Source organism: Mytilus californianus, unplaced genomic scaffold (assembly GCF_021869535.1).
Source record: "Mytilus californianus isolate M0D057914Y unplaced genomic scaffold, xbMytCali1.0.p SCAF_3, whole genome shotgun sequence".
Taxonomy (NCBI): domain Eukaryota; kingdom Metazoa; phylum Mollusca; class Bivalvia; order Mytilida; family Mytilidae; genus Mytilus; species Mytilus californianus.
The window spans coordinates 34366180-34380088 of record NW_026262679.1 but is presented as its reverse complement, the minus strand read 5'-3'; the positions used below and the strand labels follow the sequence as shown (position 1 = coordinate 34380088).

The 13909-nt window shown below is 32.1% G+C and overlaps 1 protein-coding gene across 1 annotated transcript in view; it reads left to right on the top strand.

Moving 5' to 3' along the window:
* Positions 1-7283: 7283 nt before the first annotated feature.
* LOC127734430 (fibroblast growth factor receptor-like 1) overlaps positions 7284-13909 on the top strand; it is a 43910-nt gene continuing 37284 nt past the window's right edge. Inside the window, exon 1 of the mRNA XM_052244275.1 lies at positions 7284-8251. Coding sequence (XP_052100235.1) covers positions 8170-8251 — 82 coding nt within the window. The 5' untranslated portion in view covers positions 7284-8169. The remainder of the gene's footprint in view (positions 8252-13909) is intronic.

The following is a 13909-nucleotide window of genomic DNA, read 5'->3' as shown; positions in this document are numbered from 1 at the left end:
CTGTCAACCGAATTGAAGGACCATCAAAAGCACTTACATTAATTTATCTATAACATCCAAAGAATTTAGAGAAGGGTGTAATTTGAACCTTAATTTGAATTAGTGAGTATTTTCATTTTTTTTTTTAATTTCTTTTGTTGGGCAGTATCCTTAATTGTGCTTTATGTGTTTGTTTTAAATCGATTTTGTTGCGAATTTTTAACTGACTTATAATGATACTGCAATATAAGTTCCCGAATCCATATAAATAATGCTTAGGTACGACTTTACTCAAAGTAATTACCCTTTTGAAATCTTCCAGCTTGGTAGATACTAGCATTGTTGTAAAGATTTAATATGAATTGAAGAGTAATAGCGGTTCTGATATCTTATTTCGATAAATGGTTTTAATTTTATGATTACTTTATTATGATTAATGTAGTGTATTTATTTTGGATATTATATTTACTTCCCAACCCCTTCCTATACACATACATATGTATAAAGTCACTGAAATACTAATCATTTATGATTTGTAGCCGAGTAGGAATGCTACTTAAATCTTTATCTGACTTAATAAACACTTTCATTAGTTTCCATATTTTAATGTTTGGGGCATTGTTCTAAAACATGTTAATATGCTCAAACCTTTACACTTTGCGTATTTGTTGATTGTGTTAACTCTATTGAGATGTCAATAAGAGATCAATTCACGACAAAATAACCAATGTTTGCTGGAAAAGCTGTTCATCTTCAATGCAGGTTTAACAAAAGAATGTATGATAATGCCACTCTTTCGGTCCCTTGAACTAGATACATCTCATAATAGTATACATACAGTTACATCAACTAGACTGTTGTTTTTATCAGATCTAGTATATTCAACTTTTTAAACTAATGTTTGTTGTAAATGTTTGAATTTTCTTTTCCAAACTTTCAATAGTGTTTATTATATTGCTGAAAAATGTCGAAATTGCTAAATTGTCATACATGTACCTTCTCCAGCAACGCCTGCATATGGAGTATATTTCTCTTAATTGATACGATATTCAAGAACTTGTATTTCCTTTCGTGATTCCCGTGATTGAGGTTTGCTGCTTACCTATATAACAAAACGTTCCAAGTTGTTCACCGTTATGGAATATCTGTTTCACAGATGACGACGGATATGCTTTTCCTCGAATGTGACCTACCAAATAAAACTTATCACCAAGTTTGTACTCTAATGAGCAACACGACGGGTGCAACATGTGCTTAAAATTCCGGAGCAACGGAGCAGAGCTCCCGTTTAAATGGAGTTCGTGTTGCTCAGTCTTTGGTTTTCTGTGTTGTGTTTTGTGTACTGTTGTTTATCTTTTGAATTTTTTTTATTCGTTTTTAGCCATGGCATAGTCAGCTTGTTTTCAACTTGCGAATTTGAATTTCCCTTTGATATGTTTCGCCTCTGTTCTTATAAATATTTAAAAATTAGCATCATACTAACCTTAAAACGATATGTCTTATAACTTATTTTTCTGACTTCATATTGCATCGCTAATTACGGACGTTCAATATAGGACACTACAGATATGATTCGGTCTCCTTCGTGGCCTGAAATTCATCTAGTAATAACAGTGACCCAATGAGTCAAATGAAAAGATGCTGAATTAATCGAAATAGCTTCATGAAACAAAAAAAGATGGGGTTGTGACTACGACAAGTTGAACATATCTGTAGTAGTCTTTGACACAGATTTTTTATGAAGGTCATCAATATGATGGCGTCTGTAAAACTATCGAAGTGAAACTTCAAATTTACCATAAATCTTCGGTTCAATAGTTTCCCAGTAAGCAGTTCTCTATCTTGGAAACCATGATATAACATTTGGCAACTGCAACTGTATGTATCAGTTAGGAGATACATATTTCTATATTCAGTTCAAGATTTAAGGAACCCGTCGTACAGTTGTTTCCCATAGATATACAGACAGTTTGTTGAAAAATACATCCAAAACATAACAAATTTCCTGCCAATAAAAACATCAAATATCTTAATTTTACCCGGTTTAGATACATTTTTGTTTGAAACAGACTGATTGATTTATAAAAGTTATTTTTTCCTTTCCTAAATCAAGATATTAGAAGCCACTTAACTCAAACATCAATTATTTAGATTGTACTTTTTATATGTATGAAATATAGTTTAAAATACAATGGATATAAATATCATTTTAATGATACTTTATTTAACGAAGTATTGTTCAGTAATTCACGAAAACTATAGTTCGTCCAATATTTGCAAAATTGAAAAAAAGATATATTACTATATATATATATACATATATATTCGATCAACAACTCTTCCAGTTTGAAATTCAGTGATTCCATTCTATTTCGTATTAAGAATACAGAGTATTGCTATGTTTTAAGATCGAGTCCAACAAATTTAATATGTATTCATTACACCTAATCCAATCAAATATTACAATGTAAGCGGATTTTCTGGTTGGAAAATAGAATTACAGAAATCTCTTGAGAGGATTACATTACGACGAATTTTACTTCGAGAGAGATAACATTAATTTTAAGCTGTTTATAACGTCTTGGTTTGATAGTTTAGAAATACATAAATAATATATCGTGCACTGAAATTTATTAAATATTAACTTTTTTATTTCGAACTTGAGGTATGTGAATTACGACAAGTCTAACGTTCGGACGTTCAACCTACTCGGTACTGTTTTTTTTCTTTTGGCGTAATGCCAATAGTGTGCATGATATAAAGATTCCGATCCTAGCTAGTTTGTAATCGTGAGTGTCAAATCATAAGCTACAGTTCTAGTCTGTCATACATTAATAACATTAACGGTACCAATTTTACTGCACCAGATGCGCATTTCGACAATCAATGTCTTTTCAATGATGTTCGAGGCCAACATATTTGAAAACTTATTCAAACATTGAAGCAGTTATGAAAGTAATATTAGATCATCAGTTCGATATTTATATATAGAGTTCTTCTCAATTTTATTCTATTGGATAAATCATTTTGTATACTTCAGTGAGCTAAACATTTTACGCATGTATATAAGTTTTCGTTCGTAAAAATAAAAACATGTGTTCTTAATATGGTTGAATTGCGTTAAAAGAGACACTGGTCTATTGTTGAAACCAGTATATTTATCTCTAATAAGGTAATTACTTATTTAAATTTATTTATGACACCGATTACTACCAGATGAATATGGTATTACAAGATTTACTTAAAATAAACCAAATTGGCACCACGTCGACGAGCAATTTAAGATTTGTGTATTTAATCCAAACCTTTCACATTCTCTATCTTATTAGCGGTTTTACATAAGGAATATATTGGAAATATGAAATATTATTTTAACGACACGTTTGCAACCGTGCTTTAATTCGCATGTTTGTAAGAAATTGACATATAAGATAAATATGAAGATATTTTTTATTATTCATTTGTTATACTCTACCTTTCATCCAGTTGTAAGTTGAGCGTGTGTCGCATTCATTACCATTTGATAAAAAATACAAAACAACAAAAGCATCAACAATTTCTTTGGTCACTGTTTCAAAAATATCAAATGATATATATAACACTTGTAATAGTTCATGGAAACATTTGATTTGGCAAATGACCGCACGTTCCTACAAAACAAGGCATCTTGTTTGAACATTATTTTAGCACTGTTCAAATTCTCTATTCTACATACATGTATAAACATTTATCGCCAATAATAGATTGAAAAAGAAATGTGAAACCTCTTTGTAGCAAAAGCTGTGATCTATAATTATTTGATTAATATTTTGACTTCATTTTGATCTCTAGAGTCGTTTCCAAAATGTCAACTCGATAGTTCTATAACTTGACAGGAGCACCATCCAACTTCTTAGTTTAATCTTGTTTCAAATAGACATTTATATAAGTGATAACCATATGATGCATCAAATCATATTTGTTTTTATGGTATTGTGTATTATATGATTTTCAATATAGAATCCTGATTCATGCATTGGAGATTTCTGGCACATTTCCTGATATCATTATAATACGTACAAAGTAAAATAACAAAAATACCGAACTCCAAGGAAAGTTCGAAACGGAAAGTCCCTTATCAAATGTCAAAATCAAAAGCCCAAACACATTAAACGAATGAAAATCAGTTGTCATATTCCTGACTTGGTACAGGCATTTCCTTATGTAGAAAATGGTTGATTAAACCTGGTTTTATAGCTAGCTAAACCTCTCACTTGTATAACAGTTGCATGAAATCCATTATATAGACAACAATGTGTGAACAAAACAAACAGACATACTCGGTAAAAATGTCAAGTATAGGGGTATAGCAGTCGACATTGTATTATAATCTTAATCACTATAAAAAAAAACAAATATGTCAACAAAGAAAAACAAAATGGCATATAGACAAAGCACATAAGCAAAAATGACCGACAGGAATTCAAAAAATGACCATAGCACAATAACACAATGGCGGTATGTATAAGTACCGAGCCACGCCAAAAATGGACTAAACAGTAAAGGTTAATTATATACAAAGGCAAATAAATAGAGAATATTATATGGCTTTTTAAATATCACATCCGTATCAACCCGAGACACCAATATAATCCCGAGAGCTCTGATATGGTGTGTGGTATTGAAAAAGCCATATCATATATACTTTATTATATATCCAAAGCAGATGTTTTTTTTTTTCATGTGACGTGACCTTTGCAATGGTGACTGATGTCGATGACGTGACGTCATACAGATTAAGGATGTGATAGAGCCTATGCATCCGTGAGTGATATCGATATCATAACGGATGGCTGATACAGCACGATTGCCATTGCTCGTATTACATATACAATTTACATGTATTCACTACTAAGTATATAATAAAAGAAAACTATAATACGTAATAAAGATGATAAACAACGTCATAGAACATATACTTCAAGAGCGTATCATGTATTATTTGGGAAGTTGATACGTAATATTTATCAACAAGCTCTTTGTATCTTTCGATGAATTTTTTTTTAGAAAAAGTATGAGACGTTCTGTGACATAACCCTGGTTCATCAACTTTCTGCTCAGACACTGGTGACGTTTTATAAAGTCTGAGTAGTAGCTGCAAGCTCTGGAGTTGGGAAATGTATTTCCCATATGCAGGTGAAGTTGGTATATTGCTACTAAGGTGGGGGAAATTTGGTAATTTCAAAATTTAAATCGCCTCGTTTGTCGTAGATTCTGGTACTGAGATGACCGCTTATGTCAAATTCGAGGTATAAGTCTAAAAATGAGACGGAGGAAGCCGTGTCTGTTGTTTATTGTTTGAATGAATCAAACGACTCAATGGTTTATTTACGGATCCAAAACATATTTTGTATTCCTGGACATAATGTGAAGCTCTTAATGCTGGTTCTGTTCGTCTGTTTCGGCGATTTGGTTGGCATTCTGATCCAGTAGAGTTTCTGTTTTGGGCAACACAAATCAACATTATTAGTTAGAATGTGCATTTGATGCAGCAATATGAGTACAAATCGTTTAATGGGTATTCTGAAATAAATATAACACCTCCTGGCAATATCTATGGTTTTATTTTCTAAATGCCTCTTGAGATACTAATTTCGTGCACATTACCATTAAGTTAGATCAAATATGTTTCTGTCCTTTCGAAGGTCTTAACGAGATATGGCCCGAGAACAGTTATTTCGTAGTGCATTTCTTTTAGACAATAAATTCAAATTAAAACAATCGCACCTGCTCTATCTCAAAAAGATTTTGACAGTGTAGTGTACTACTATTGGGACAAATCATATCAAAATTATAGAAAAATCTACCAGCTCTAACTCAAAATATGGACAATTCTATGTTAAGGGGGTCTGCAATTCAGTTTGACAGCTTCAGACATACTAATTTTTGACCTTTTTTAACTGGACCAAATCACTACTTTCCATAAAAATTCACCACACAAAAGTTTTTAACATGTAATTTCATCCCATGGTTTCGCCGTCATCCCTGTGGTACCTTCAAATTGGAGTAATTGAACAAGCAAAAGTCAACGATCAACCTTAAACCTTAAACCTTCGTTTACAGCGTTCATTTCAGTCTCTTGGCTAGAAGCATCCTACTACCTCACATTTTCCAATTCCCACACGCATGAGTTGTTTTACAACAATACTTAGAATTGTGACCATTCAGTTAGCATAATTCATACGAATTTAAGCTGAATTGACCTTAAGTTGTATTTTATTTTTACATTCGAATTTCGGGCAGATATTTTTTTTCTTTGGATTCATATTAAACAAAATATGTGCATAAAAAAGTATTAAAAAAAACGAACTCCAAGGAAAATTTGAAAATGGAAAGTCCATAAAAACTGACAATATCAAACGTTAGACTTATCAACCAACGGAACGAATGGAAAACAATTGTCATACTCCTGACTTGGTAAAGGTATTTTCCGAAGAAAATGTTGGATTAAACCTGGTTTATAGCTATCTCAACCTCCCACTTGTATGACATGTCCTTAATGTTCCGTTATACTGACAAATTGGGTGAGGTAACGAAAACAGACGAACATGGGACGACATCAAGTTTTACGAACCTCTTGTAGAATCGAAGCTATAAATCATTAAAATAACATCCATTGTATCCAGTATTTAGTAACATAACAAAGCTAAGGCGGACGGGTTTTTATAAATCATTGGTTAAGAGACCTCCGTGATGAAATGATTTGGTGGTATTATTTTGCACGTGATATCATCAACCCACATTTCTCATCAATCATAGTCAAAGTGATATTGTGTAACTACACTATTTTTATACTAACGTACAGATTAATTTCGGTCATATTGTATTTGACTGTACAATATATTGAGTTTGTATAAAGAAAAGTCACCTGTTATAAACGTACTTTGTACTACTTGATTAATGGCAATATTATTGGGGTGTTTCCTTAAGGAAAAAATATAATATAATGAAAAGAAAAGAAAATTAAATAAGCCAATTGCCTGCCTCTTGAGAACTCAGATGATGGCATATACAAAAGTCAACAGTAAAAGTTCTCAAAATTTCGTTTATTTTTCTACGTGTTGACAATGTAATAAAATACTTTTTAAAAATCAAACCGTCTAATTATGGTTCATATTAAATTTCATCGCAATCTGAATACAATCCATGGTTGTGTTTGGATGGATTTATCTATAAACGTGACTACTGAAGGTAAATGAAACTGGTTTTCCTGTCGATTAAGATTCTAATTAAATTCTACCTGTAGTACTGTGTTGTATTTACATGATTTAAGCATTTTAATGATTTAAACGTTGTTCAAATAAAACACTTACGGGGTTCAGTCACACTAATTAAGTCGACAAATACAAGTTCGTTTTTTTTTCACACGGAATACATGATTGGTAAATTGCTTTTTGAAAACAAAAATCAATTAATAGTTTTTCATTAATATCGAAGCGCAGCTACTTGAAATACAGACCAACTGTTTAATGTGGATTAGACAGAGCGAAGATTAGCATCAACATAGTGTAAGTTACAACAAATTAAAATACAACAAAAGTTGAAAGTCTAAACCACACTGTTATGTGAACTTTATAAGGATGTTTAGTAATTGGAAACATTATTAATGTTGATACAAATTAATTGATTTTTTTCAAGTTGGTGATTAGAAGAACAATGCGTATAGTATGGGGATTAATGGGAAATCAGTATTAGAGATGTGTTAACAAAACCAGCCTCGGAGGAATTTTCTTGTATCTGTGAAAAATGAGTATCGATTAACGAAGTACCGTTAGCTGACAGAAGCAATGTCCAAAGCCATCGTTCACAACAGAAGTTACTTGTAAAAGTCAATGTTTGAAATTTTATATGGTCAAAAATATATACGTTTACGACTATCGTGTTGTCTGGATCAACTTGACTTGGAACTTTTAAAACAATAAGTATTCGTTAAAATACCCGGTAGAATAAATGTCTGGTTGAATTATACTTGATTTATCGAACTAAGTGGACAGTTATCAATCTTACCAATACTACAGAGAACTGTTAGTATTAGAATATATTACACTTTTTAAACAAGTTTGGTACGGTATTTACTTTTTATGTAAAGTGTTTACGATGGACTTTCACTTTAAAAGATACCAGCTTGCTTGAATTGTCAATATTGAAACTATGGAGTTATACTATTTGTTAGTTCAGAGATCATTTTTATGGACAGTTCAGCTTCTTATAATTTTCCTGATTTCTACTGAAGGTATGTATTTCAAAACAATGTTTATTTTTAATTTTAAAGCTTATTCAGGAAGTAATTGATGTCTTTAACATTCATAAACTGAAACGATTATGTACGAAATTCAATTATCAGACACAATGAACAAATGAGTTATCTCTACTATTTGTTATTAGATATGTTGTTATCAATTAAACGGCAACAGTGTACATCATGCATTAGGAAATGTAAAACTTGATATCGTCTATAACAAAATTTAATCTATTACAAGATTTAAACTTTGATCTCCGACGAGCCTTTTAAATTTCTTGTATGTGCACAACTTCATTCACAAAATCCATTAATACTTTAATATAAATATAATGCAATGAATAAGTTTTGGTTGATCAATTATATATATGTAATTGAAATATGATGGCCTAAATTTTGACTGATTAAAAAATTACCTCGAAACATTTTTCATGTTTTCTGATATTTTCATAGAAAAAGAAATGATTTAACGGAATGAATTCTTGTAAAGGGCCTTTACTATGATCAATATATACTATTAGCTTCGTGTAGAATTTAATCCTATTATCGTCAATATTTTAGCCACCAGTATATTATTTATTAGTTTTATAGCAGCTAGAATTATTAAATTGTTTATCTTAAGTTTATACATTGAACGAGATACTGTAATTGCTACAAAAAATACACTTCAGATGTATTACCATCTTGAAAATTTCATTAACGGCCAATGTGGTCTCGTAGTTGCATGCACAACTCGATTTCAAGAGGGACGATGGGTATGGATTAGATCCAATGATGGCTATAACCAAATATTTGATGTTTTTTCCGAAAAGCGCACATCATTTCAGAAAGAGAGCAAGAAAAGGTCGACTCCATTTGAGGTTGCTACTAACAAAATTACGAGTTAACGTGTCTGTTTAAAACAACGAAAGCTATCTTCTTAAAATAACATAAAACCGTCCTGTAGACACATGTAATACTTGGTGCTGGACGTTTGTTAGCAGCCATAAACAATAAATCTCATAAAATGAAATGTATCAGTTATTTAAGAAATAATTCATGGGGGCTTGTCATAAAGGGCCAACCCGTGGTAAAATCACGATATATTCAAGCCCCCATGAATTATTTCGATTCTAATAGGACAAATATTGCAATTGTTTGGAGTCGAAGCGCTCTAGATGAAGGCATTATTTGCCGTTCCCATAAATAAACGCACTATTAAATTGACGTAAAAGACCGGAGCAAACTGAATAAATGACATGCTTAAACTATTTACAATAACATATTTAGATAGGTTTGGATAAATCTAAATGGTAATTGTACTTATATGTATACAAAAAATGGCTTATATAACACATTTTAGCATCGTTTGTTTACATTTCCTTGTTGTGATGATTTTCGGTTTCACAAGCGTGTATTTTCCCGTAAAATGCTTATATTCTTACGTCATCGTTCTATGACGTCGGGTAGCTCATTCATAAAAAAACATATGACGCGGGAGTACGATCGGAACAGCCCAAACAATATATTCATATTTTACCATGGGTGTGTACTCAAAGCGTTTGAAGAACGTCATGTTAGAATTAGTAATAATATACGTAGGTTGTATATTTATACGAATACAAACCTGTTGTACAACTGTGAATATTTTGTGAATGAAGAATTTTAAGCACAACTTAAAAAAAAAACACTCTTAATGTAGTCCCAAAGGAGGAAGAGGGTGTAAAAATATTGTCACTTTTTGTCTTCTTTCTACAAGCAGTTATACCCTTGATAACGTTGGGGGTCCGTGTGGCTGTATAAATTCGCAGCCACGTCGTCCAGTCTAAATGAGGAAGTTAAATCTGTTGCATCAACACTATAAGAAGCGGCCTTGCAACAATTCTTTGAGGGGTCCGTAGGTAGCTTGTTCGACGCTAAATTTCTATCCTTTCTCAATTTACCCCATTTTTCAGTGGCATTCGAAATTTCCCGCTTTTCAACCAGGTCGACACCCTATTGCAGGACTTACCTGTTTCATTGTTTGTTAATTTGTACTTGTCCTGAAGATGCATTAAATATTTGCCATTGGACGTTATGCATACAGCAGTCAATCAATCCATGATTGTTGGTAATGTTTATTCTTCAAGTCATCATACTTGGCGTGTTTGAATAAAGGTGAAATCCATTTACTGTACCAAGGATTTAGGCCTGGAGACATAATTGCGAGGAAAATTGGCACAATAATTGATACTTACATGGTACATTACATAACAAGTGATAGTTCCAGTCTCGCCTTAAATCAGAGCCCTTAAAGATACAGCATCTAACTTCTTTCGTTTTAACCAATAAAAGGGCACGAAACTAATCATTGTTCAATCTTACAAACTATTAGAGAAAAGTATATGGTTCATATCTTTGTATAAAATTCATATAACTGACAGTTGACGTTATTGAATACAACAGTAAAAGACTATGTTAACAGTGTAATATGAATGCCTTCAGAATAGAAAAAAAATGTCCCCACTGCATAGCCAAGTTTAGCCGATCTATCCGTCTGTCCGTTGTCATTGTTTCCGATTTGTTTTATTGTTCAAATCGGTTAAACCTGTTGTCGCATTTAATCACTTTTTAATGTTGTTCCATGCATACATGTCAGACTGGTATCGACGTCAAATCGGTGTCCGATCCAACGTCACAGTCTTAAATCAATATCCAAATTTCTTATCCTCTAATCGATTCTCAATGTATCGTTGGATTAAAGTTCGTTCGGATTTTACTCTAATCTACAACCCAAAAAATACTTTACCATTAATCCACAGATTATTCTTTTTTAAATAGAATACACGACAAACAACAAACGCTTAGTTGATTTTTGAAAAAAGAAAACTGTAAGATGAAGGAAACACCCAATTATCAAAGAAGCAACCAAATAGTTTAAAGGACAAGTATTGTTTAAATGACAATCACTGAACACAAATGAATGGACATATTGGTTTATTAATTGGCTTGTGTATCGTCCAATGGCAAATATTTCAAATTAACTACATTGTAATACATTTGGTAGGTTCCGTGGGATAGGTCAACCAGTTTGAAGGGCGAAAAAATTACTGTCACCGGAAAATGGGGGTATGTTGGACAGGGTCACACAACAGACTCGTTCCCATTCTGGCTGGACGTTGCTGTGTATTTATACATCCCGCACAGCAAAACGAACGCCCCGCTTTAACAAGGAAGTTACTGCCGGAAGAGAAAATTTCGAGGATGACCATACTTATATACCCCAGTCAACCCATTTAGACCCCTCTAACAAGAAATTTGTTTTGCATGCACACGTATAAAAATTGCGGTTTTTATCCAACGCATTCATAGGTTTGAACGTTGTTTTCAATTTAGACTTGTTTGTATATATATATATATATATTATATATAGAAGTCTATAAAAAGGACCAACCAGCAAATTTACTATGTACCGGATCGTCTAGAAATATGTTGGCATTCAAGGAGTTGTTTTTCTAATTTGCCCATAAATATGTTGGCATTCAAGGAGTTGTTTTTCTAATTTGCCCATAAATATGTTGGCATTCAAGGAGTTGTTTTCTAATTTGCCCATAAATATGTTGGCATTCAAGGAGTTGTTTTTCTAATTTGCCCATAAATATGTTGGCATTCAAGGAGTTGTTTTTCTAATTTGCCCGTAATGTTGAAAGAAACCTAGAAAAATGTGGATTTTGATACAATCGATCCGTAAAATTATTTTTTATTCTTATTTTATTACGTTGTTACTATGAATTCTGATGTCCAGGATTTTGGATTAAATCAATAGACCAAAACTTACCTGCATTATTGAGCTATTTTTATACATATAATCAGTATTGTTAAAATAATTGACACTGAAGAAGGCTATTTGTTAAGCCGAAATATTTGTCAACACGATTTATTAACAACATCTTCGTATAATACCATCTTATATTAGTGCAAATCTCTAGACTTATATATATATATGTATATTTCTTCGTAGAGGGGTCTAAATACAACACAAACAACATTTTCCAAAAGACCAAAAAAGTGAAAAAGTATATTTTAACAAAACGCATTTGACTTACAGGTCGAACAACAAATGTTCTTAAACCCTGCTGACTGCCATTGGCGATTGCCAAATAAACGGATCACCGATGTAAAAAATGTATCTTAATTATGAATTTAATACTTAACAGAAAACAATAACCTTGCGGAAAAGATGGTATATATAATCGTGTAGAAAATTATTTCTCCGTAATGTTGAAAGAAACCTAGAAAAATGTGGATTTTGATACAATCGATCCGTAAAATTATTTTTTATTCTTATTTTATTACGTTGTTACTATGAATTCTGATGCAATCAAAATTACTATGGTAATAACTACACAATGTATCGCAAAAAAAATAATTTACCAAAAACTGCATGAAATAACTTATTCACACTGATGTATTCAACGAAAACATAAATTTCGTATTAGTTGTATCTATACGAAACAAGTCAAGGCCTATATCGTTCCTGGGCACTATCATTAAGGAACTCCCGAGACGAAAGAGTCCAATTACAAATTACGTTTTAATTTTAATGAAATCACGTGTGATATCTCGCGTGATAGAATTTTGTATTTCACACTAAAATATTTACATATAATAATAATAAATTATTTTATTAAAGTGTCACGTATTGATTAACCGTTGAGCAATATCCCTAAAAAATACATTAAGATATTTACTATAAAAGAGACCACCGTATCGCCTTTCGTTTGATTAAGTGTTCGATTTTTTTTGTGGACCGGCAATTTCTTGTCTCTTGTCTGATTTATGCTTTCCCTGGTGATATTATATTTCACAGATTTCATCAGTGTATGTCTTAGTAACACGATACATTCATATAATCTCTATACATAACGATTCCCTAAAAGACGTTTAATATACTAGACTAAGAATCTATTGGTTCCTTAATAGGCGTTAAAAATATCGAGGATCCAATTTAAAGATGCTTTATTTTTACCAAAGTAAAAAGTGTTTACCGTTGATTTTAGCGAGCGAAAGGGACTTTAAACAAACAAAAATTATCACGACGTCAGATTGGACGTCGATCTGAGTCCAACACATAATAAAAAATTATAAATAACCTCTGCTTCTCTATTGGATAGTGATGGTGATCCTGGGATAAGATATTATAAATAATAATACTAGTAGTAATTTTGAACTCGTTAAATTTAAATGAATAGGTTCTCACTGTGGGCAGGCATAAAGATTCAAACCATTTCAAGTTTACCACTATAATGAAAGGCTGGAAATTTAGACACACTGGAAAAGGCATGTTGGATATTGGGCAGAAATTTGACCTTGCAACAAACAAACCACGAACTCCTAATAAAGTAGTTGCAAGGGTCGAATTCTTATAACGTGCAGTGAGTGTGGAACTTTCTCTACACGAGGCATCGGATTAAACACCCTGATCCGACTGGACGTGCATGCGTATTTATAATTAACGAAGTACAGCCTAACAGATGAGAGGTCTAGGGATGACCATATTTCTTCATTCCTCAGTAAACTCTTCGGATCACAAATTGAAATCCTGCTTTTATATCAAACATAGATTAGGCTTTTATGGCAATTTTCCTTCATCTTCGTACTTTATTTGGCCTTTTAAAACTTTTGTAGATGAAA